The sequence below is a fragment of the Spodoptera frugiperda genome, chromosome 9, assembly GCF_023101765.2.
Source record: "Spodoptera frugiperda isolate SF20-4 chromosome 9, AGI-APGP_CSIRO_Sfru_2.0, whole genome shotgun sequence".
NCBI lineage: Eukaryota > Metazoa > Arthropoda > Insecta > Lepidoptera > Noctuidae > Spodoptera > Spodoptera frugiperda.
In genome coordinates this window covers 5,693,279-5,721,236 of record NC_064220.1, presented here as the reverse complement: position 1 = coordinate 5,721,236, position 27,958 = coordinate 5,693,279, and the positions used below count along the sequence as shown (strand labels likewise).

Sequence of the window (27,958 nt, the reverse complement as noted above, 5' to 3'; positions counted from 1 at the left end):
TGTTCTTACGAAATTTCGATGAGACTAAAAGTATGTGGTTGAAATTCTATCTATCCTGACTATATTAAAATTTCTATTAATGTAGTAAAAGATCTCCAGTCAGCAATTTGTGACACACAGATGAAAGATCGTGGTGATAGCAAATTATATCTTAATTAAAAAGTATATTACCGACTTTAAACAAAAATTACACATCTTTTAGAAAAGAGAATGAGGATAACGGAGCTATTTGACACAAGACAAGTAATTAGCAAGAATAAGGAAAAAAAAGAAAAAAAAATAAGAAAATGAATGACGCAGACGCCTACATCATATTTTTACCATTTTACTGTTACAATTATAAGGTTAATTAGGCTTAACTAAATAAATTGAAATTGTTCTCTTAAAGTCGAGGTTTCCTTAAAATGTAATTAGACAATTGTTTATTTTGTTTTAAAATTAAATTTTATGTAAATGTCTATTTCGGTTCAAGGAAAGGTATCTTTAGTTTATACTAGCTGGTGCCTGCAGCTTCGCTCGAGTAGATTACGAACTTTGTGACTTCATTTTCTAACATAAACGTAGCCTAAGTTATTCCTTTGTACATCAGCTTCCTGTCAAAAGACATTTCGGATTAACTGGGCAACTGGTATGGTGTATTTATCTGTTTAATTATATGTATGTAGTAAAAAGCCGCGCAACGGAGACATATCTTTAGTAGCGGGTTCGATTCCCGCTCGGAGCACGGAGCAACTCTTTGTGTGATCCACAAATTGTTGTTTCGGGTCTGGGTGTCATGTGTATGTGAACTTGTATGTTTGTAAACGCACCTACGACACAGGAGAAAATCCTAGTGTGGGGCAACGTTTTTTAAAAAAAATATATACAATACCATACACATATGTTGCATATTGCTGAGCACTGTCAAGACTGCCGAAAAAACTATTTTAACCTTCCTCAATTACGGAGCTGCGGACTACCTAGCGGGTTTACCGGGGCTCCGGATAGAAAAGAAGGAGTAGGAACGGGGTAGTTTTTAGTCAGTAAGAGTCTGACACTCCCTCCCGCCTCGCCCAAGGCGGGAGAAGTCATTGGATGATTTTCCCCCTTTAAAAAAAACCTTCCTCAATTGTCTGTTGCATTCATTATCATCATTCTCAGTCACAAGACGTCCAAAGTCCATAAGCCTCTCCCAAAGACTTCCAAGTAAGCCAATTGGAAGCTCCCCACGACCTAAATTAATTGATATAAATGTTTTAACTTGCGAAAAAAGATAGATTAATATAAAATTCCATCCGCCACATTTGCATGGTAATTTTTTATCATGAATCCGGTTGACATTCCACCTGGTCCGCGACAACGCTTTAATATTCGTACCGCGTCCGCCATTTTGATTTTAGGCTCGTAAATGTTGGGGACCTTTTGCACTCGCTACTCCATTAGTTAGGAAATGTCCAGCGAGTTTAGTGTTCCAAAATATATTACATAATCCCATATGTATGCTACAGGGATAGACGGAAATGTATTTATGAAAGAATGTTAAAATTTCTAAGATAAAAACAGAGTTTTTTATTGAAAAATTCATAGTCTTTCTGGAGATTTCGTAAGAACCAATTCAGGAATTATACATTGACAAATAGGTAAGTCAAAGCCAACATTATTTATTTCAAATAGACCAGGAAGGCACTTTTGAACGTCAAAGCAAATATTAAGTCGGTCAGTCCTCTAGTGAAACTATTTGCTCTTTCCAAAGTGTATATGTCTATGAAGAAGAATGAGCAAGAATCACAATACAATTCTCAGTTACATTGTTTTGTTGGTTCATTTTATGTGAGAACAATGTAACACCAATATTCAGTCAAAGAGCTAGAAAAAACCCCCTTTCCCAATCCCCGATTCTCCAACGACCCTTAAAATAATAACCCCAAAAGGCCGGTAACGCACTTGTAATGCCTATGTTGTATCGGATGACCATGTCCTTAAGGACAGCAAATAGTCTAGAGCTAACCAGTCCCAGTTGACTAATTCCAGAACAATACCGAGCACCACTCTCTGATAAGTCCGAAGCTACTAAGCTAAGCAGTAACAGTAATCGTAATTTCTGTACTGCAATGTTTTGCTATAATAGGCTTTGCAACCATAAAGTATTTAAAACTTGGATCTCATCTAAAAACAGAAACCACAATACTCTTCGCGAAACGGGAAGTTGTGTAAATAATTTGAAGTAAACAAAAATGGCTGTACTCACTTAGCTCATCGCATCAAAATATACATTCCACGGATAGGTAACGAAGTATTTCCTCCCCTGTTGCCGTTGCCAGTATTTATTTAACCACCAAATATAGGTCAGGTGTCTCAAACGGAGTCAAATTATTTCCTGCAACTAAAATTGCCAGCTGGTAATGCGGTGTGACAATAGGGTAGATGGCTAATTTTTATTTTAATGATCCGTTTTGGAGATTATTTTTAAATATTAGACACGTATTTTTTATTTTTCTAACGGAAACATTTTTCTATTATGCAACGTCATGCCTTTTATCTCCAAAGGCGTAGGCAGAGGTGTACATGACGCTATACAATGTACACCTACTTTTCACCATTTGTGTTATAAGTCCCATGTAATAGGGGGTGAGCCTATTGCCACATACTAGACACCATTCCAAGACTCCGTGCTACTCCTTAGAAATTTTCGAAAAGCCGAAAATATCCCAATAATATTTTGCCCGACCCGGGAATCGAACCCGACACCCCTTGTCCAGCAGTCACAATTGCGACTACTCGACCAATGAGGCAGTCAGATTTATTGTAATATAGTTTCTAATGTGTCACTGGTAATTTTCCAAAATAAATAAAATAAAAAGCAAACTCGTTCTAAGGGTACTCGTCAACGTTATATCCATTCTTCCCACTCAAAATTCATCACAATTTTCGGACCATTTTTCACACAATCCATTCAACTTTTCCTTGATTGTCCTTTTCCAACAAACATACATACATACATATAGCTATGTTGACCCTCAACAATACAAAATGCTATATGTCCACATAAACTCTCAGGATGGGTTTGCCCGTACTCAAATGAAGCTTTTAAACTAATTGGGACACTACTTAAATAGTCTGTTGAGATCGTAAGGAAGGATTTATGTATATGTATATGTACCTATGTACAATATATTCAGGTGCATACGTTCAGCACTTAATACTGCTTTAAAATTCGACTATTTCAATGTGAAAAGGAGTATTACTAACAGAAAGGATATTAGTGGTTATACCGACAGAGGTTCGCGTTTATAACATTTCGTTACGTTCCTATTAATTGTAGCGTTATGAAAAGTATACTATCTGCCCAGGAGTATGAAGAATAATTGTACCAAGTTTCGTTAAAATCCATCGAGTTTTTGTTTCTATAAAGAACATACAGACCGACAGACAGACAAAAATTTTACTGATTGCATTATTGGCAACATTATTGATCACCCCCTTATAGTTATTCTTTTTATATGTTTCATGTTCAGAACTGATCTCTGTACAGATTTATTATAAGTACTAGCTTTTGCCCGCGACTTCGTTCGCGTGGAATAGTGACTTCCGGCAAATTTTTGGTTTTAACCACATAGTTCCCATAGCTATAGGCTGATGATGATGATGATGATGATGAGTTCCCGATCTCGCGGGATCTTTTCAAAAATGAGATGTGGAAGATATTCCAGGGAACTCTTCAAAAATCAACATAATGAGCTCTGCGTTTGATTTTAATAGATGTATACTCACTTAGGGCATTGAAAAAATAGTTTAAAAACGGACTTTAACTAAAGAAATATTATAATCTTTCCGAACTTAAGATGAAAACTAACTTAAAACTAAAGAAAGCTACGAATTACGAATTTATAACAATTAAAAAAGAAATTATATTAGAACCTATCCTTTATGCTATAATAACCAAGCTTAAACTAAATAATTTAAAAGAAACGACTTAAATCTAATCTAATTAATTTATAAATTAGACTAACAATTTTATTAAAAAAAAATAACTACTAATAATCGATATCAAACTAAACCTACGTTAAATAGTTTAACCAAAAAACCAGGAAAACCCAACAAATAAACTTATTAATTGACAAATACAACGAAACCAATTTAGAATATACGAAACAGCAGGACCACTACAGACAAATAATCATACGACTGATAATATAATACACATTTTCTACAATAGTACCGAAGCGCTCGGCCGATACCCAACCAAATAATTGTAACAAAACCATAGCGCAATCTATTTCGATCCCAACGCCATCTATCGAGGATAAAGACAACTTGGATTATTTATTTATACTCCGTTCGGGCATTTTCTTTGTACTAAAAGTTTAATTATATTGATATAATTTTTTTCATACCTTTTTACTATTTGTTAACTTTTTTCGATGAATTAAAACAATAACATGAACCGAAGTCGTGTAACGATCGACATAGAATTATCTATACTCCGTTAGAGCGTTTTCTTTGTACTAAAAGTTGTATTATGTTATATTTTTCATTTCTTTTTACTATTTTGTAAAAACAAATTTCCAATGAATTAAAACAATAACATGAACTGAACAATTGTAATTACACCATTGCGCGATCAACGCCATCTATCTACGGAGTATAGGAACAGCCCGACATTGTTCAATTCCGTACTATAAGTACGAAATTGAACAATAGATGGCGCTGTATGTCCGGAATAAATTTATTTTTTATTTTATTTTATTTTTATTTTTATTTTATTTTTATTTTATTTTTATTTTATTTTTATTTTATTTTTATTTTATTTTTATTTTATTTTTATTTTATTTTTATTTTATTTTTATTTTATTTTTATTTTATTTTTATTTTATTTTTATTTTATTTTTATTTTATTTTTATTTTATTTTTATTTTATTTTTATTTTATTTTTATTTTATTTTATTTTATTTTATTTTATTTTATTTTATTTTTATTTTATTTTATTTTTATTTTTATTTTTATTTTTATTTTTATTTTTATTTTTATTTTTATTTTTATTTTTATTTTTATTTTATTTTATTTTTATTTTTATTATATTTTATTTTTATTTTATTTTTATTTTATTTTTATTTTATTTTTATTTTATTTTTATTTTATTTTTATTTTATTTTTATTTTATTTTTATTTTATTTTTATTTTATTTTTATTTTATTTTTATTTTATTTTTATTTTATTTTTATTTTATTTTTATTTTATTTTTATTTTATTTTTATTTTATTTTTATTTTATTTTTATTTTATTTTTATTTTATTTTTATTTTATTTTTATTTTATTTTTATTTTATTTTTATTTTATTTTTATTTTATTTTTATTTTATTTTTATTTTATTTTATTTTATTTTATTTTATTTTATTTTATTTTATTTTATTTTATTTTATTTTATTTTATTTTATTTTATTTTATTTTATTTTATTTTATTTTATTTTATTTTATTTTATTTTATTTTATTTTATTTTATTTTATTTTATTTTATTTTATTTTATTTTATTTTATTTTATTTTATTTTATTTTATTTTATTTTATTTTATTTTATTTTATTTTATTTTATTTTATTTTATTTTATTTTATTTTATTTTATTTTATTTTATTTTATTTTATTTTATTTTATTTTATTTTATTTTATTTTATTTTATTTTATTTTATTTTATTTTATTTTATTTTATTTTATTTTATTTTATTTTATTTTATTTTATTTTATTTTATTTTATTTTATTTTATTTTATTTTATTTTATTTTATTTTTATTTTATTTTATTTTATTTTTAATGATTTTATTTTTTGATTTTTGAAATAAAAATATATCTATGTCCTTTCTAAGGTTCTAAACTATATCTGTACCAAATTTCAACCAAATCCGTCAAATAGTTGCGGAGATTAATGGTATAAGCATAGAATGTTCGACGTGATTCTTTAATTTGACATAACTTTTTTATTTATGAACCGATTGACATGAAACAAACACTAAATGTAAATTTAAGCATCCCACAATATATTCGTGAAAACCGCATCCAACTCGGATCAGCCGTTTCTGAGATTAGCGCGCACAGACGAACAGACAAACAGACAAACAGACAAACAGACAAACAGACAAACAGACAAACAGACAAACAGACAAAAAAAAAGTTAATTACATTTTTGGGTTCGACATCGACATAACAATAACCCCTGCTATTTTTTTTATTTTTATTTTCAATGTACAGACAGCACTTTTCTACGATTTTATTATATGTATAGATATAGATTATAAATTCTCGTGTCACAGTTTTCGTTGCCATACTCCTCCGAAACGGCTTGACCGATTTTGATGATTTTTGGTATCTATGAGAATCGGCCAACATCTATTTTTCATCCCCCTAAATGTTAGGGGTAGTACAACCCTATTTTTTTTAATTTTCCGCGGACGAAGTCGCGGGCAGAGGCTAATAGATTATAAAATGTAATCTGATCGTGGAAATTTAATATACTCTGTAATCCAAAGATTTTAAACTTTAAAATATTTTATTCATTGTATTTCTTGTTGCCGTCCCTCATTGCAGTGAGCCAGGGTTCGTGACTAGCAGTGCACGGAGTCTACTTACATCGATTAATTCAGTGCTGAATAACTTAGCGAGGTTCTGAAGATCGTATCTTATTGTTTTACTTAGCGTAACTTAGTTGTTGCTACATATAACACGAGAGATCACTAGTGTGACTGGTGAAAAGAGTCTTGGGTTCGATTCCTGGATCAACATAGATTTAGGTTCCTAAGTAAAAGTTTATTGGCAATAGGATCACTAGACACATAACTGATGAAAAGTGGTTAGTACATTTTAATGTGTGCACCTCTGTCTACCCTTTCGGAAATTTATTATGCACATATGTACATGACGTCTCCCTTTGTACCACATAGTTAGGCTTCATCGTCATCATCATCATATCAACCACAAGACACCAACTGCTGAACATAGGAGGTCTACCATGACTTCCAAATAGGCCGGTTGGAAGCGACCTACATCTAGCTCTCTGCTTAACTTAAGATAGGTTTGACCTTAATTGTCATTACATATCAGCCAACCAAAAACACTTAAAGCCAAGATCCAGAACCCACATACATCACGCTACATCTTACCCAAGTCACAGCTAAGGACATAACACGCACCCATCAATTAAATTGTCATTTAAATTTGAACTTTAAATCGTATGTCGTATGATATATTTCATAACGTCAATACAAAAAAGCCGACGGTGGGTGGCCAGCGCACGGTCCTCTTGAGTTGTAGTTGAGGCGTCCGTGCGCTTCCAGCGTATATAGCGTGAGGGCTACGTGCTTACTACTCGCCGACAGCGACCCGCCCGCCCGGCATAAGCGACACAACGACACATCGCTAGCCGTAGTAGCATCGACTGCAAGCTTGCACCTCGCGGGCGACGCGCCGCAAGCACGCTGACAGCTAGCGGTAGGCACAAGCCGTGTCGGAACCGAGCTGGAGCCATGCTTGTTAAATATGCTTTGACCTTAAAACTCTACACCACATAAAGGCAACCTCGATAAAATAACACTTACCTTTAAAAAAAAGGTATGAAAGTGTAACAAAAATAAAGTGTACATTTTACGATAAGGCCATGAAAACCACGTTCTAAGATGGCGATAGTCCACACGAGAGGTTTATCGACAAGCCGATATAGAATTAAGTCATTATGGCCGGCTTTTAATGACTTATAAGCTTGAAAAACCTACGGCCAAGGACGTAGTTAAAAGTTCTACTATGTTGTGTTAAATTAGTGATTAAGCTAAGGAGGCACTAAGCTAGGATTTGTATGTGTATATTGCTTTAGTAGTCCAGTAATCATGTAAGAGCAATGTAGCTCGTGGATAAAGTTATTAGGCATTAACTGCCGAAAGAAAACTGTTGAAGGCAAATCCTCCGCTAAACGGCGGACACCAGTGACCGATGTGGCGGTTAACGTGTTAATACTAACTAAATAGTAACTCGAACAATATTATCAACTAGCTTCTGTCAACTGCTTCGTTCGCGTTCCCGGGGGTAAAAAGTAGTCTATGTGTTATTCTAGACCATAATCTACCTCTGTTTCAAATTCGATTCCGACCCCTTCAGCCGTTTTGATGTTATTGAGTAAAATATATACATACAAACGTAGAAACTCCAAAAGTTTAGTATTTTCAATGTACAACATTAATATTTCTCCAATTTTATTATATTATATGAACAAATATAGATTTCTGGACCAGAGATATTTTCAAAATGGCAACTTAGATTATAATTATGTTAGTCTGTTTCATTAGAATTATACACAATTCTACATCAGCCTACTCCATTCTACAATTTCACAATTCATTTTCAACCTTATAAAAGGACATGGTAAAGTTGAAAGTTACAGGTCACCCCCCACTACGATCTATATAGCGTCCATATAAATCCCAACTTTATCAGACTTGAATAGAATAACAATTCCAATAACACATTTCAAACACGTACGTGACTTACATGAAAACCCGAAACTAAATTCCTCCGTCAGAAACAATAGTTAGGGGAAAAAATTACAAAATAAAACGTCAAATGGAGACGAAAAAAACCTTCCAAAAAGGGGGGAACGGTTCGGTCTTAATTAATTTCACTCACGCACGTCAAATTTCCAAGAGTCCCCCAGTTTCGAGATAACGAATGGCTGATTACAAAATAAAAGTAAGGGCGATTTTCCACCAGAGATGTGCTATGCTATGTTGCTGTGAATGCGTTTGGCTTCCACCTATCTTATAGATACTCATTGGTACACATAACTTAGCACTAGTGTGAACGGACTCAGCTAAGCTGTTTTTAAATGGAAAGCTGCGTGCTGTTGATTGCTTCCCTTTAATCGATACTTCACATACTCGAGCTGTACATCTTTCTCGCACAGTTATTTTACATGCAATGGATGTGTGCTATATATGTGCGCTATATAAAGTCGCGAGTGTTGTAGCTATGTGCAGAGCAGATTACCTACAGAAGTTACTTTGCGGCAGCGCATCTCCCTAACACATCTTACTCGCACATCTACATAGCTTAGTAACAGTGGAAACGGTCTCATAGCTTAGCTATTATATCTTCGTAGCACATCTCTGGTGGAAAATCAACCTAATTGTCTGAATGTAATCTGTACTCATTGTGGGTGTAATTATTATTTTCTTTTGAGGTGAACAACCTTGCTGAATACGAAATAGAAAAAAATACTTTAACATGTTTTGGGAAGAATACAGAAAGAAGTAGGTGTATGGTAGGTGGCGGTTCGATTCGTTTTAATGTGTCATGGAAGGTGTTTTTTTTATTGGGACAAACACACTCTCAAATCTCTGCAACTCCTCTAAGCCATGATTTATTGTAGATACAATCATGAAAACACCGGAACACTAGTCCGGTGTGTCCCATAGACATTAATCTTGGATCCCGCAACGAAATAAATCAGAAGAAATAATTAGAGGAGAAGGAAAATGTCATGGAAGGTGTAGCTATTATCTTCCTCTGGACAGAACCTCCGCCTTTAAACAATTTGTTAAGATTATCGATGACCGAAAATTTTAATAAAGTTGACCCCTTCATCAGATCTAGATAATCGCACTTGCAACTTTATTGTAAACCGCAAGAAGAAGTGGAATCACCAGGGGAAAAGGAAACGTGGCCGTCGTGGCGTAAGCGGCGGGCATCGGAATGACGTGAAGCGAGAAACTGAAGACTGATCGAGATGGAGGACCTCTGTGGACATCCTCAAAAAGCCATCAAATCACCATCTAGGGGCTAAGGTCCATACTATAAAATACTATATTATAAAATTCATCATCAGCATATCAACCACATAACATTTTATACTGAATATTTAAACTACTACCTCTCACTTCCAGATTAGTCAATTAGAAGCACAGAAGCCGACTCACTATCTTTATCAAATCGCCTATCCACTTTGAAGCAAACAAATAATTATGAAGAAAAACACAAGGCAGTTAGACAAGATATAAAAACGAAATACCTAGTCAACAAGCTTGTACAGTTGTTCCTAGGGTGCGCCGCAGACCGTCAGAACGCCAGACATGGAAACTACTTCATTCCGATGATTGACGACCGCACAGCACGACAAGCTGTATTGAACTGTCAAAAATAAATATAGATTTAACTGAATATCGTGCTTTTCATTAAGGGGTAGGCAGAGGTACCTATGTATTCCGTACTGAGTTTTCGCCAGTTATGATATGTGACTAGCTGATGCCCACAGCTTCTGGGTTATGGACTTTCTGGATAAGTGTAAGTTACTCCTTAGTATATTAGCTATCTGCTAATAAAAACCTTATCGAAATCTGTCCAGCCATTTCGGAGATCAGCCAGAACAAAAGGACAGACAGATCAAAAATGTTATTTTGGTATTTGTATCGGATGTATAATATGCTCATATTATTTTGCGATCTCCAATTTTATTAATAAGTCTAGATTAGTCTAGATGTTAGTTATGTTCTCCGTGCAAGAAGACGCTTTTGGTAATCTGACTACTATAGTCTATTGATGTATGTGTCTGCGGGTGTGTTGGTGTATGTGTGTGATGTTTAAAAAAAAAGGAAATATATTAAAATACAATTTCCACATACACTATCAAACAATACATTGTTGGTTTGGATACAATCAAAATTCCATTCAAACCCAGTTATTGAATGAAAAGAAATATTAAAATTTTTAAATCACAATCACTTTTTAATAGCTGTGAAACGTCAGTTGTTTAGCTAGGAGGGGACAGCCATCAAAATAAACAATAGACAGTCTAAAATAAACTCTCTAACAACGTCATGCCAAACACAATTTACAGACAAACAAATTTACTTAATGACAACTAAAACTATTGTTAAATGAGGAAACAACATGATCCATGCACTGTCTACCATGCCCGGCTTGTTACACACCATTAACAGCCCATAAAACCCACTTACTAAGGGGAAAATACCCCCTATTATAGGGTCTTTCCTAATAAATCAACGACCGCCTGCATTGTCAACTTTCTATCACGCGAAAGACTAATAGTAGCTACTATATATAGCTATGTATATACTTTTATGTATTTTTCATAGGGTATTAAAGGGCGCTCCATAAAAAATAAGTACCCGTAACTTCGCACTATGAAGGTTAAATATTTTAAGGTCAAACTAGATAAGAAATATTACATTAAAGCCAAGAAAACGTGCGGCACATAAATTAAAATTTCACTCCCCATAAACATATTAAGTTATTAATCTTCAACCGAAACTAAATTGGGGTATAAAATCAAAAGTTCGTTCAACTTGTTACTATAAAGATTTAACTAAAACAGTGTTATAAAACAAAGAATTCCATCGACGTATTACGTGCGACCCGTAAAAGATTTGATGTAATTTATTAAAAATGTCAACGCAAACATAAAACGCAGCATTACAGATAAAAAACACGATATCTGGAGAAAACGTATTCATCATGGACCCACATTTTGCGATCCCTAACAAAAAGCCGTTGGAACGGAATCATTCCGACAAAATTCCAGGATTCCTTTATTCGTATGTCATATCTTTATCTTTTTCTTTTTGTAAATAAGAGACAAAAGGGGTTTTATTATCACGACCGCATTATCGTTTAATAAAAGAGTCGGCGATCTCCTAGTCATGCTGAGGGTCACGGCTGTATGGCTGTATGGCTGTATGGCTGTATGGCTGTATGGCTGTATGGCTGTATGCATTACAAGGCGGCACGAGGGCGCCGATACACCAGGACACCAAATGATATGACAATACATCAAACACACGAGGCCTTGGCCCGCTTTCCAAACAACCCTGTTTTAGAGTCCCTGCCGAAAATGGCCCTGTCATACCTATTTAGGAAAACGTTTTTATATTGGCATTTTATCCCACACATTTTTTGCTATCGTGCAAAAATAATAATGCCTTTTAATCATGCAAGCTTTATTGAATATTAAACAGTTTGTACAGTCGCTTCCTTTCGTTTCATGTTTCCTGCTCGCTTTGTTTTCATTAAAGGTTACTTTCCTTTTGTTTGATACACTGAGCTTATGAGATCAATTCTTTTATCTATGAAATAGTAAGCTTTACACGGATTTACCGTCATCTCGCCGACGGAAACCTTTGGGACACCAGATTTCCGAGATATCAATATACAAATGGACGCAGGTCGAGGCCCATGAGAAATGTTATTCTTAGCTCGGAACGAAACGTGAATCAATATCATGAACCGGAAACCCGTCACTTAGGAGCAAGACAAGCGGCTGCAATATACGTCAGGAGCGCTCCACTAGTTCCTTATAACACTGATGGAGAGTAAACACTACCTCCACGTTTATAAGACACAAGTTAAAGCCTAAAAGGAAAACCTGGCCATAAATCTTCATTTTCCTGGAAAAGGACTCACAGCGAGAATAAAAACATAAGTATGACACCAACATTCCCTTGACGAAAATCCACTTCAGCCCACGAGGCGAGTAAAAAGGTCTCATTCAGCGAAATTAATGCTACCATTAAAGTGAAATTTAGCGTTTACTTTATTATAATTTTTAGCGGTTCTGAGCAATTATACGTGGTGGTATCTCTTATTTGGATTAATTTCCATATCTTGGTCTGTAATTGCTCTCCAACTCATCATGGTCCCTCGGGCGAGAGGTCTATCTGAGGTCGTATCGTGTGAACCTTTTCAGAGTAAGTAAAACCCGGATTCGGGGTCCATGCCACCCTAGAGATTCGCAGAATCCACCCCAAGATTGTAATTATAATGAAAGGAAATTATTCGAGTGCGAAAAAATGCTCAAAAAAAAGCGTGTGTTGATGAGATTTTTTAAAATGTCTCGTTGTAAAAGTTTCTTTGTTGTTTTGTGAAGTCCGAATGAGGTTTTCCTCACCTCTCTCTCATCGTAATATATCATAACGAGTCTGAATATAATTTTTTTCACTAACATTTTAAGCATGACTGCTTGGTTGGCATAATGACTTGTTTTGTTAGGAATTCCATATAATAAAGGAAACGAGCCTAATAAGAATTTATAAAAAATAAAATCAAAAAATTTCATCAATTGACAACGAAGTATTTTTCTGACTAAGATTTTGTCCTCATAAAACGCCTATAATACTAAGATAAAATGTGTTTTTCTCGACTTTGGTCTATTTTCATGACAAGTTTCATCAAAATCCGCACAGCAGTTTTTGCATAAAAGACTAACAAACATACACATTAACGTTTATAACAATAAATACGATTCTAAAATGCCTGTTGAATATACAGATACGGTTAGAATTTTCATTTATATGTCATAAGTAGGTATATTAAATATAATTCTTAATGTTTCAAAGCTTGCTTCATTCTCCATATTAAATAGTCAGTCGAGAAAGAGTTCTTTGTGATTGTTTGTAGTAGAATTTTAATAAAATCGTAATGAATTCATGTCGCCGTTTTATTACTTACTTTTAAGTAGAAGCACTTTTTAAATGTTAGTCTTATACAAGCATAGAAAGAAAGAGAATTTTCCATTTTCATATGTACATTTAAGTACTTATTTAAGATATATATGATATAGGTCTTTACACTTTTACTTTTGGAATAATTTATGAATCAAAATTGCCATTGTACGATGCATATAGGCATGATTTTCTTTTAATTTTTTTTTAAACGTTGCCCCAGATTTGTATTTTCTCCTATGTTGTGAGCGTGATTACAAACATACAATTTCACATGAACATGACACCCGGAAACAACAATTTTTGGATCACACAAAGAGTTATTGTCACACAGGAAAAAACAGAGAGGTTGGCTCTTAGAGAATGTCACGCGGCATTAAGTCAGACATTGGATTTACAAGAAGTAGAAAATAAATAAATGAATTAAATCACACCTTTCACCATCCACCATCCACGGAGGGGTAAACAAAAAATATAGTGTCAAACCATGAATATACATCTATCACCCACAATACTCGTAATACGATTCCCATAATATATTAGGAAGCATGTCTAATTAACACTTACCGGACTCAAATCCAAACTCCGTACTACCAATATACTTAAATCTTCAAAACCCAAAAATACTTTGCTTGACCTAGACATTGAACCCATGACTCTTTACTAACTTACGACTGCTCGTAATAAGATATTTAGTTTCTCAATGTAATCTAAAACTTTTTATTAAATAGAACATCTTTGAAAACTGCGACTAAAAACTATATCGATCGCAGCCTATTTAAGGTAAGCGTCCACAGGCCCGCATCATACGCCTCGCATGCATCGGACGGATCGCACCAAACGGATTATTTTTTCAGACTACGTCCACTATATCGACAGTGTTCTGATTGCCGACGCGAGTATTAGCAATCGGATTGCTGATCGCTCTTACATTCGAATCATTGGCATCGGCATTCCGTAGTGCGTCATTGGTACGCATCGCATGTAGTGTAGGCATTGCCGATGAGCGATCCGTACGACGCGGATTAGTGGACGCTGTTGTATGAGTTTCTATACAAGACAAACTAAAATCCGTTGCGTGGGACGCGTACGATGCGGGCCTGTGGACGCTTACCTTTACTGGCCATAAGTAACCTTCCATTCGCGCAAGTAATTAACTAAGTCTATAAACAAACAAACTTACATTTGTATTGAAACAATGAAATTGATATAAATCTCATATTATCGTCACGTCTTTTATCCCCGAAGGGGTAGGCAGAAGTACACATTGCGACACGTAATAATACTGTACAATGTATCCCACCCAAAACATAAATGTGAAAGGCTGCCAAGTTCGATAATATTGGAATGCTTCGCCTATAAAAGAAGTGAGATCTAAATAAGTACCAAGTTCCATACACAGACCTCAGTTAAAAATGATATAACAAGTTGGCAAGTTTTCACACACTTTGTTATAAACCTACTAAACGCAATGAGTCAAGTATATAATTTTCTATTAAAACTTGCCAAGTTATATCATTTTTAACTGAGGTCTGTGTATGGAACTTGGTACTTATTTAGATCTCACTTCTTTTATAGGCGAAGCATTCCAATATTATCGAACTTGGCAGCCTTTCACATTTATGTTTTGGGTGGATTTCATTTATTTTTGTAATGTTTATTTTCTTTTTTTCTTATTTTACTTTACTTTGACTAAATACAAACCTTCGTAACGAATTTTAGGTCGGTACGACCATTAGAAGATATAGATAATTTTTTTGTTTTAGTTCCTTAGGGGTATGAATTTACACCTTCATTATTTTTAAAACCGACTCACACTTGGCCATTTTCAGATTTTTTCCTTTACCTTGACCTAAAGACCTACCTCCATGCCAAATTTCAAGTCAATACGACCATTGGAAGTGGTCTAGGTTTTTGATGAGTGAGTAAGTGAGTGAGTCAGTCAGTCAGTCAGTGAGTGTATAGTAAAAATAGCGATTTTCTGACGTCAATATCTCAAGACCTACAATAGGTACATTAATGAAATTTTGTATTTTAGATAAGTAAGTAGATCTCGATAGATACTAGAAATTTCATATGCGTAGATAAAATAGATTTTGAGTTATAGGTGGGTCGAACTTGGCCCGAAATGGTTCGTGTAATATAACCCACGGCCGGTGTGTCGGTTTTTTGCTCGAACTTGGCGGACACACTGCCGTGTGTCTAGATACCTACTTTTCTATATATGTATTATAAGTCCCATGTAATAGGGGGTGAGCCTATTGCCATATACTGGACTCAATTCCAGACACCGTGCTACTTTATCGGGGCTCCGGCTAGACAAGCAAGAGTAGAAATGGGGTGGTTTATAGTCAGTAACAGTCTGGCACTCCCTCTCGCCTCACCCAAGGCGGGAGAAGTCATTTGATGATTTTCCCCCCTTAAAAATATGGCTGCGTGCTACTACTGGCAAATTTTCGGAAATGCGAATAAACCCCAGTTATACAGACCAACGAATTAAACCTCTTGCGCTGTAATCGCACTTGCACACCCTCAGCAAGAGAAAGGGTGGTGACAAATCTATGACCCTGCTAACACTACCCGCGCGAAGTAATTAACAAAGTCCATAAACAAACCAAAGTTACTATTGAAACAATGAAATCGATGGCAATCTGACCAAGTAATTTAACTTTCATAGAGCCGCGATCAAAAGATACTAGACACAATAGTCATAAATTAAATTGTCTATAATGTATACTTATTAGGAACATGTCTATGTACTATTATTAATATTAAAAGAACTAATATGAAATCTATTATAAGACGTATTAAGGAAATTGAAATATACGGATCACTCATGTGAACTAATAGGAAAATGTAGGTACCACAAGTTTATAAAATATGTAAAAGAGTTACATTGTAACCTATTTGCAAAATAAATATCATTTATCAATATTTATTAAATAAATAAAATACTCAACTAGTTTCAAGTCACATCGAGACTCGTATTCATTTAGTTGGATTTAGTTTCAATTTTCGTTTAAGCTAATATGCGTAATCATAATCTAACTACATTGTCATTGCAGCGGTAAGTCCCCTCTTTGAGGAGTGGCTAGAGAGGCGCCACGGCGTCCTCACCTACCGCCTGACGCAGGTGCTTACCGGACATGGAAGCTTCGGTAGGTTCCTGTTTCTGATTGGGCGGGAGGAAACGCCCGGGTGTCATCACTGCGAAGACCGCCCGGAGGACACGGTGGAACATACGCTTGCGGTCTGCCCTGCGTGGGCTGAGCACCGCCGTATCCTCAGGGATGTGGTCGGCGACGGCGCCCTCTCGCGTCCGGCACTGATACAAGCCATGGTGCGGAGCGAGGGGGACTGGGATGCCGTCTCCTCCTTCTGCGAAGCAGTCATGCTAGCTAAGGAGGAGGCGGGGCGCGTGAGAGAAAGAACCTCTTCACGCCCCAGCCGTCGCGAGAGACACTCCGGGCGTCGGGGATCGCGCGACGATCTCCGGCCACCGTAAGTGCGGGTCTGCGGACGACGAGCAAGGGTAGCTCGCCGCCCGACCAGAAACAGACCCGTGCGTGCGGCGCGTCGCGTTCTGCGCGCGCCTCAAAGAGCCATCAGACCACCACAGATGGGGCCCAGTAGGGCTGATGCCTAATCCGGAGCTGCGGACAACCTAGCGGGTTTACCGGGGCTCCGGCTCGACGGGCAGGAGTAGGAACGGGGTGGTTTTTAGTCAGTAAGAGTCTGACACTCCCTCTCGCCTCGCCCAAGGCGGGAGAAGTCATTGGATGATTTTCCACCCTAAAAAAAAAAAAAAAAAAACTACATAGCATAGTATCAGTGGAAACGGTCACTTAAACACAGGTTAGTAATTACATCTTAGTAGCATAGCTACATAGCACATCTCTGGTGGAAAAACTTATTAGAATTCGCTAGTTCTTCAGCAGTCGCTTAGCCCTCGCGACACCCACGAGAATAGTAAAAGTGGTGTAATTTATTGTTTAATAATTTTTCCTTAATTCGACAAACGAAGTCAAGAGCAATAACAAGTGTACCAATATAATACTATTCCCCTTATTGTACTTATTTATTTATTTGTCGTACAAAGCCCTTTCCAGTGACATTAATAGTCTGCGCCTACTTGTCATGAGATATTATAGGCCGATGCTCAATAGAAGATAAATTTATTTACTGTCAAACACAATTATTTGTAAAGACATGTCTATTTATAGCGATGATAAAATTGTTTCTTTTCATTTAATTTATTTGGTTTAAGCCTGTATTACTTGTGTTATTGGGGGTGTTGGATTTTCAAAGGATATGTTACGGATTTTGTAATTGTATCCAATATTAGCTACGAGCTAGGTCCGCGCGGTCTCAACCGCTTTGCTTGGCTCCATTTGATCGTAGCGTGAAGTTTTAAAGCCTGTAACCTACCTCGATAAATGTACTATCCAACACAGAAATAATTTTTAAAATCAGATACGTTATTCTGGAGATATGCGCGTTCAAACATAGCGACAAACAAACTCTTCAGCTTTATATATTTAAAAGATACTAGCAAACCTGGCGAACTCTGTTTCGCCTGTGTTTCCTTTTTTTCTGCTTTTCTCTTGCTATAAACCTCTCGGAGCCCGAGACCTTTCCAACGAATACAAAACCATGTAAATCGGTTCATGCGTTCTCGAGTTATAGCGTCAGGAAGGAAAACCCGACTTATAGTTTTATATAATAGATATGTAAGACTAGCTACTTCCGCGCGGTTTCACCCGCTCTGCTTAGCTCCTTTTAGTCATAGCGTGATGTTTTATAGCCTATAGCCTTCCTCGATAAATGCACTATTCAACACAAAAAGAATTATTCAAATCGGACCAGTAGTTCCGGAGATTAGCGCGTTCAAACAAACAAACAAACTTTTCAGCTTTATAATATTAGTATAGATATTATGGCAATAGAATCGCCTCCTTTTATAACTATTATCACTTCTGGTTACACCTAAGTCTCATCTAAACTACCATAATTTAAATTTGAAAAGTTTGTTTGTTTGAACTCGCTAACCTCCGGAACTACTGGTCCCATTTGAATAATTATTTTTGTGTAGTCAATTTCACGCTACGATCAATAGGATCCAAGCAGTGAAACCAGTATACACAACATACCTAACAGGGTTAAATATACCCATAACACAACGCCTTTAATTTCCTTAGGGGTAAGGCAGAGGTGTACGTAATTTAGGTCATAAAAATAGTGATTTATAACACTCCACACACGGTTTAATTGTATAATCAGTAGAGAAGGAGTCCAAAATTTACTTCAAAAAGCTACCCCCAGTTTCATTGTTCATAGGACTTAAGGTCCCATTGTTCTGCACGTGTTGGGGGCCTTCGGGTAAACCTTAAGTGAGTGCCCTTATAACTTCTAAAACCATATTTCATTTACCCGACTTTACTGATGCAGACCCCCACTGAATATGTAAGTTGCGGGTGCCATGTTGTTTCGAGACGAGAGACCCGTACAGCGGTTTTGTTTAGCTTTTTTCGATCTCAAATTTTGAATTGTTAAACGTTTTACTGCCACACTACTACTTAAACTTTAAGTAAATCATTAAATGCCTCTAGTCATAGTCATAGTGTAAGTCTTAAACTATTCAAATTGGTTCAGTCTTTTTCAAAATAAGTGCATAAAATAAAAAGTAAATTTGCACGGTTGGTGACCGCACCACACGTGCGACATCCGGTTGCCCAGCCCGGTGGCCAGCGGTGGCCCGGTTGCCCAGCCCGTGCCCAGCCACCGGGCTGGGCAACCGGATGTCGCACAACGTGTAGTCAGTTCGATTGCCGCACAACTCTTTGTGTGACACTAATCCACAATGAAATAGGAAATCCCACGTGTAGTAAAATATGGACTATTTGCTTAGTTTATATATCGGCTCGCTATCCTCACTAGAACACGTCTTCACTCTGCGGCGGGGGGATGCAGACTGAGATTGTTGGGAAGCCATCTGTAGTAGACACTAATCCACAATGAAATAGGTGTGTAGTAAAATATGGACTATTTGCTTAGTTTATATATCGGCTCGCTATCCTCACTAGAACACGTACTGACTACCCCTCCCACCCCGCACCTTGCGTGGAGTGTAGGAACGAGACGACAGATGTTTGACAGTGTGTGTAGTTGTATGGTTGTGTGTGTGTCTGTTTGTATGTTCGTTATGATCGTGTATGCTACATCTCTCCCTTATTTTTTTCTTTTTTTTTATTTATACTCATTTATGTATTTATAATCAACTTTATTTATATATTTTCAAATCATTAGTATTAATTGTAATTCCTGTATGTAATATTAATTATTCGTATTTGTGTAAATCATCATTATCAATTTATGTTACTTCTAATTTTCTGTGTATAATATTAATTAATCAGAATCTGTTTCATTCCTGCTTGAATCGTCTCCATCTATATCTTCAGTCTCGTTAGCTACCTTCCACAGTCCTTCTACTCGTTTTAGGTGCAGAATGTTTCGTCTAACCACTTGGCCTGTGTTATCATTGCGCAATTCTACATCTCCATTTTTGTTGGACTCAACGGTATGTGATGTTGGCTCGTAATTGAGGCTCAATTTGTTGTTTTTATGCATATTCTTCACGTAGACTTTCTCCCCTATGTTCAATTCGCTATCCGCTGCTCGCCTTTTCCTATCTGCGTACTCCTTCCCTTTCTCCTTTAATTCTTTGTCTATATCCTTCATCTCCAAATCTTCCGAGCTATACGTCATATCTTGTATCATCGGTAATTTGTCTCTGAATTGTCGCCTAAAGAATAACTCCGAAGGAGTTTTACCGGTTACCGAGTGGGGAGTGCTGTTGTACATTACCATATACTCCCGGAGAGACTCCTTCCAATTTTTCTTCTCGGCCTGAGCGATTTTTAGGCGTTTTAAGATGTCCCTATTTTGTCTCTCCACTTCGCCATTTTGTTGGGGCCAGTAGGGTATGGTGTTATGAAGCTTAATATTTCTTTCAGAACAAAATAATTTGAAATCCTCACTGGTAAATTGACGGCCGTTGTCAGCCGTAATCGACACTGGATTACCCAATCTACTGAAAATGTCTTTCAGTTGGTTGATGATTTCCGAGCTCGTAATTGTCCGGCAAACCTTCACTTCCTTGTATCGAGAGTAATAGTCCACGATCACGAAGATGTAATCGTTACTAGGCAATGGACCCATCAGGTCCACTGCGGTGTCCACCCATGGTTCCGAAGGTAGCTCTCTTCTTTTTATGGGGTTGGGAGGATTGGGAGTCGAGACCAAAACACAACCTTTGCACGACTTGCAAAAGTTCTCGGCATCTTTATCGCATTTTGGCCACCAGACTTTAGTCCTCAGTCTGGTTTTCATGGCACATATGCCTGGGTGGCCTTCATGTGCAATACGCAATATCGGATCCCGAAGTTTTTGTGGCATTACGATCTTAGTCCCCCTTAGCAAGATGTCTTCATGAAAACACAACTCATCTTGGAATAGTTTATAGCCTTTGGTGAGATCACTCCACTGATTGTTGTAAAGGCCATTTTTGACTGCTTGTATCTCCGCATCTTGGCGAGAATGTGCCATAATATCTTGCAATGGTATAGCTGTCGGTCTTACTTGTTCTATCACGTTTTGCACGTAATCTACTCCAACTTGTGGTGGGTTTGTAGAGAGCTTGCAGAGCCTCGATAGCGGGTCTGCTATGTTATTCTTGCCAGGGCTATATTTGATGTTGAATTTATAAGACTGAAGTCGCAAAACCCATCTCTCAATGCGGGCGCACGGCTTGGATTTGGGGCCAAATATTGCCTCTAGTGGTTTGTGGTCCGTAACTAAATCAAATTCTTTTCCATATAGGAACATATTAAAATGTTCTATAGCCCAGACCAGCGCAAGGGTTACGTTCGCAGTCGGTAAGTGTTTTGTTCCCATATGCTATGATCCTAGAACCTTCATTATTCGTTTGGACCAGTACTGCCCTCAAGCCCACCGGGCTCGCATCTGCAATCACTGTCGTCTTGTCATTGGGGTTATAATAGCCCAGACGTGGTATATCAGCAAGTGAAGCTTTTAATTTATTAAAAGCTGCTTGCCGAATATCATTCCAGGAGTCAGTGATATCTGAGTTTCTTCCTGCCTTCTGCCGGAGTAACTCCTTTAGGGGCTCTGTGGTCGTAGATAAGTGAGGGATCCATTTTCCGACGAAGTTCACTAGCCCCAGGAAGCTCTGTAGTTCTGCAATGGTGGTAGGTGCTCTAAAGTTCTTGATTGCCGACAAATATTTGTCCAGCGGTTTAATTCCGTTTTCGGAGAGCTCGTGTCCTAAAAATTTTACACTTTTTACTCGATAAATGCATTTATCTTCCCTTAGGAGGACATTGTGTGTTTTTAGGATATCTAGGACTTTCTTCAACCGTCCATCATGCTCTGCCTGATCTTTTCCATACACCAGGATATCATCTATAAAATTAATGACTCCTTCACAGCCCAAAAGTATCCTCTCCAAGGTCTTTTGGAAGATTTCCGGCGCACAGCTGATGCCAAACATCATCCTTTTATAGCGGAAAAGTCCCTTACCCGTTATAAATGTAGTTATCGGCCTTGAATCAGGGTGGAGCTCAATATGATGGAAGGCGTCCTTGATGTCTAGTTTAGTGAAGAGTTTAGCTTCTCTCATTTTGGGAAGTAGTTGGTCCATGGTCGGGAGAGGATGGTTTTCCCGTTTGATGGCCATATTCGCACGTCGCATATCTACGCATAAGCAGACGTCTCCGTCATCTTTCAGCACCGGCACGATCGGCGAGACCCAACTAGAGGGGCCTTTTACCTCCTCAATTATATCGGCCTGCAATAATTCGTCGATCTTTTGTTCGACCTTGGCTTCCAGAGGAATAGGTATCCTGCGGTAAGGTTGTGCGACAGGTTTTACTGACTCGTCCATAGGGATCTCCACGAGCACATCTTTAAATTTCGGGAAGGTTGTCGTCTCCACATTATTAACGTCCGTTGGTATATTGATTTGCAGGACTCCTAGGGAAGTAGCTGTCACTTTCCCAAGCAGATTTTGGGTGCCACCAGAGATGACATAAAAGGTTGCAATTTCTGATTTCTTCCCTAGTCGTATTTCCGCTTCAAACGATCCCAGTAATTTTAAAGGAGTTCCGCATCCATACGCAACAAACTTCTTCTGTGGGTCTTTGCTTTGATTAGTGACCTTTGAATTATTTTCTTTCATGGAGAGCCAGGTTTTGTCCGTGATCAAATTGTGGTTGCAGCCAGAGTCTATTAGCATGTCTACTTTTGTTCCACCAATCATGCATGATGCTGTAGGGCCAATGTTCACATTGAAGATGTAATCAATTTGCTTGCTTGTACATCCTACATTGGCTGCTTCTTCTACATTGTTTGCTCCTCTGGCTCTTTTTGAATTATTGTTCCGTGCTGCTTCATCTTGTTCTAGTTTTCTTTTCTGTACTTCCCTTGTTCGACATCGTATTTGAAAATGGCCTACAATTCCACATTTATTACATTTCCTAGTTCTTGCAGGGCATTTTGGATCTCGAGCGAAATGTTTCATGCTACCACATCTGCCACAACCTCTGTCTTGTCTATCTCCCGTACCCTTGTACTTGTCCGGCTTCGTAGTTATCTTGTTGACACTGTGATTTTCAATTTTCTTGCTTTCAAAATCACCCAACTGTCTCTCTACCACCTCCAGTACATTGGCTTCGGAAATGATGTCGTCAAGGGTCATTTTGTCACCGTTTTTCAATATTTTCTTCCTTAAATCATCCGACGAGCACTTTTCTGTTATTTGCTCAATAATATGTTCATCTGTATTTGTGAACTGGCATTTTGAAGCTTGATGTCTTAGCCTTATTAAAAACTTGTCGAATTTTTCTTGTGGTTCTTGACGCATAAGACGGAACAGGTGTCGCTCGAAACCCTTACTCTGCTTGGGAGCAAAGTATTCGTCTAATTTTTTTATCGCAATTTCAAATACTTTGCCGCCGTTTTCGTCGTCTGGCTTTGCGTCCGCTCCAGGTATATTGTAGAACACCTCTTGTAAATCAGCTCCACCGAAATGAAGTAAACATGCTCTTTTCTTTGCTTCCGTATCTATTCCCGCTGCTTCCAAGTAGATGTATAACCCGCGTTTCCATCGCTCCCATCGGACAGATCGGCAACCGACCCTATATCACCTTATCTGAATTTATCAAGAGTAAATACCGCCTGAGTCATTGTGGTTTACCTGTAGACAACGGGATATAGCGTTACGCAATTTAATGCTTTTCATAAATTCCCATGTTTATTACTAGCTCAATGGCCCGCAATTTAATGCTCAATTCCTTACATCGCAATTTAATGCACTATTTTGAATACTATTAACGCAATCAAATGCATAGTCTTATTATGTCATCGCAATTTAATGCCATTATTCGCAATTCAATGCCATGTTACTTGGGTCACTGAGTAGAACCCTATGATTTTTTTTTTTTTTTTTTTTTTTTTTTTTTTTTTTTTTTTTGTACATACTCAGTACATAATTAACGCCAGTTAGTATAGTATATAATAGTATAGTACATAATATAATAATAGTAGGAACTCGGGACAACATAGTTCAATTGCCTACTGGACACGGGACCAGAAGCCAAAATCCCGGACCTCCCGTTCATCAGGCAAGCCTACATATTACATCCAAGTAGTCATAAATATCAAAATGCGGCTTTGTTTACAACAATATGTCGCAATCGTACTACTTCTTCCTATTAAAATAACTATTATACATATTATGTTATACGTTAAAACTTTGCCTGCCATAATACCATCCTTTTGGTTGACTAGGCAAGTTATATTGTAAGTTTATTTGTCATTATTATGCTCAGGTAATGCGCGGTTATCGAGGTACTAACATAATTAAAATATGATTTATTGTGAATTACCTAGTACCTTAACTTTTTTTTTTTTTGTATATGTGCTTAATTACATGTCTAGCAACCTTGCACATATCGCTTAGATCACTGGGACATTAGGCAAATCAAAATATGTACCTGTGTTTAAGGTGCAACCGGTTTAACACGAGTAGTTGGTAAACAAACAAAGATACATTATTCATCTTTCACCATGGATAATTATTTCGTAAGATGGTAGGTAAGTACACGTTGGTATGCAATAAAACAGTTTAAACAAATAATAAAAGGTAGGTTCATAATATACTGGGTAACTATTTGTTTGTTTCTACTTTATTGGCGGTTGAAATAAATAAAAATTGCTACGGATCTAAAAAAGTCTTACATTGAAAGAATGTTTTTGTTTATTTACAAAACCAAACTAATTAACCTAACTTCTCCCTTTTTATTTAAATAAATCAAACAAATTACTTACAGTTTTCCTCGTCGCCAAAATGTAGTAGACACTAATCCACAATGAAATAGGTGTGTAGTAAAATATGGACTATTTGCTTAGTTTATATATCGGCTCGCTATCCTCACTAGAACACGTCTTCACTCTGCGGCGGTAGGACGCAGACTGAGTACTGACTACCCCTCCCACCCCGCACCTTGCGTGGAGTGTAGGAACGAGACGACAGATGTTTGACAGTGTGTGTAGTTGTATGGTTGTGTGTGTGTCTGTTTGTATGTTCGTTATGATCGTGTATGCTACACCATCCATAGCACGCATCTTTCCATATAAAAAAAACTTAGCTTAGTTTAGTTTCCACTACTGCTAAGCTATGTGTGTGTGTGATTAGTGGAAGCTAAACGCATCCACAGCAACATAGCATAGCACATCAGGTGGAAAAGCACCCTTAACATCCTAACCAAGTTCTCTCATAGCAACAGACAATTATATTGAACAGGTGAACAATCAGAATGTACGTCCACTGGAGTAATAGCCCATTGTAATCTGAGGCATTATGTTCTTACGGTACATCGTTAGTTCCCATTACCTCGTTATTACAATTAATTAGGTTTGAATCGTCGATCCTTTGGGTTAATTATATTAAGGTTCAATAAAGGGCCCATTTTCCCTAACTACTATCGATTCGGCGAGAGCAATTGATTGTATTCACCTCATTAGTCACTTGATGAAGGTTCTAAAGGACGTTTCTTTCTAATAGACGTTGATTTACTGGATTTCTTTGTTTCACACTTTTCTTTCAATTACCCACATACTTCTACGATGAATATGATTTTTTTTGAGGGGGAAAAATCATCCGATTACTTCTCCCGCCTGTCAGACTCTTACTGACTAAAAACCACCCCGTTCCTACTCATGCTTTTCGAGCCGGAGCTCCAATAACCCACTAGGCAGTCCGCAGCTCCGGATCGGTATCAGCCCTACTGGATCCCATCTGTGATGGTCTGATGGCTCTCTGAGCACGCGCCGTACGCACGGGTCTAGTTCTGGTCGGGCGGCGAGCTACTCTTGCACGCCGCCCCCAGACCCGCACTTACGGAGGCCGAAGATCGACACCCGGAGTGTCTCTTGCGATGACTGGGGCTTGAGGAGGTTCGTTCCCTCACGCACTTGGTCTCCTCCTTAGCTGACATGACTGCTTCACAGAAGGAGAACGATCAATATGATAACCTCATTAAATAGAAATTTTAGGAATTTGTAATTGTTTTAATAACTGAGAATTTGTTTGAATAAACAGTTTACCTTGCCGTCACGCCTCCAATATAATGGGACATAATTTATACTTTTTCTTTCTTACAATTCCATTCCGATAAATGTCGTTATATTTAAATTACCGTTTCATTCTTATTCAATAAATTATACGTTATGATTCTTACATTAAGAATTCGGATTATCAATCGTCGAAATTGGATTAAGAACCTCAGTGGATTCTTTCGGCGTACAAATGTTTTCTTCACTCCTTATCCTTATTATTCCATTGATTACAATCTAAATCGGTCTTCCTGCATTACTACATTCACGAGTGGCTTTAAGTAAATCTACTAGATTTCTCGAAGGGTTTTTGATTCTCCCCGCTTTCTGTAAAAACGTATTCGTGGTAACGTTTGCTGTGTTAAAGGGTCATTCCGCGATTCAAAGATGGATGCCGTTGATTTTTGCGGTCACCTAAATAAATAAATAAGCACCGTGTTCCCGTGGCTTTATGTATTTTTTATGAAAATGTATGCGTGGAGTAAATGTTTGATATTTGGGGCGTGAACAACCGAAGCTTTAATGACAGAGGGAGATTGGTTGTGATAAATATTTAATAGTTTTATAAACTGCGTGCGTGTCCGTGGCTCCGTTCGTGTTGTGGAATAAAATACAATGACTACGCTATTAGTTTGTTTGGGACTGAATAATATAGGAGTTTTATTGTTTTGCTGTCGATCTTTTAGTCATGTGGAGATTAATTTTGTATGTTAACATGCTGTTACCTTCGATAAAATTTGTGTAACGGTATTATTTTACCGTTGAAGGTTGTTTGGTAATATGCTGGTATATTTTCTTGAAAATCGTGTGCGTAATAGAATACATTTGACACCGCTGCTCTTCCTGCGGGTGTTAAAAGAGATGATAAAGGGATTATAATGCCATTTTACTGCCATCTCCAACTCACATATCAAGCATAGAGATAATGATAAGCCGTCTTATGCAGAGGAGGCTAATAGTGCAGGAGTGCACTGTTAAAAGTTAATATTAATTATTGTATTCTAAAACAGATTCTCCATGTACTATTAATATCCCATAAACAGCCTATAAGTGACCACTACTGACCCAAAGCCTCTTCTCACACGGAGAAGGATTGAGCATTGACCACCACGTTTGCTCAATGTAGGTCGGCGAATAATTGAATTATAAGCTCAGGTTTTCTCATGATGTTTTCCTTCACCGTTTGTGTGTCTAAATAATCTTAGTAAGGTCATATAACTCGGAAAAAGTCACATTGGTACGTGTGGTTGGTAGGTTTCGAACCATCACCCGAAGCTTATTAAACCTCCGGGCCACTACGACATTAACATATTAACGTACAATTAACATATTTTAACAAAATTGATTGTAGAATAATCTGTAACCGAGTTACATGTCCAAAATGAACGCTCAGTAACAAAGTAAAACATTTAACATGGATCTGGGGCCTTAGTCTGATATTACAATTGTGTCAGAATGGTCGGTCACTGAGCAGTGCAAGAGGGACGGAGCTATGTAGGTTGTATAGCTCCGTCCCTCTCGCACTGCTCAGTGATCGACCATTCTGACACAATTGTAATAGCAGACTAAGGCCCCTGATCTAATGCTAGAAGTTCCAGTACACCACGTGTATGTACATTGCCGCGGGTCATTTAGTGTAGCTTTGTATCTGTGTAATATTACTATTATAATTAGGTACATGAACTGGCCAATGTAAGCCCTAATTATATGAATATAGAGTTGAAATCCACGTGTAGATGAGGCGGGGCGGAGACCCCGGGTTAGGTTTTAAGGTATAAAGTCTTGTTTTTTTTTAATT

The 27,958-nt window shown here is 36.9% G+C and overlaps 2 protein-coding genes across 5 annotated transcripts in view; both read right to left on the bottom strand.

Annotated features, from left to right (window-relative positions):
• The window catches only part of LOC118271123 (immunoglobulin superfamily containing leucine-rich repeat protein), a 380,874-nt gene that overhangs the window by 276,194 nt on the left and 76,722 nt on the right, over window positions 1–27,958 (bottom strand). The gene's annotated exons all lie outside the window — the stretch shown is intronic.
• Window positions 19,873–21,351, bottom strand: LOC126910997 (uncharacterized protein K02A2.6-like). The gene has a single exon (XM_050695707.1). It carries the CDS (start codon window positions 21,349–21,351, stop codon window positions 19,873–19,875), a length of 1,479 nt encoding a protein of 492 aa, XP_050551664.1.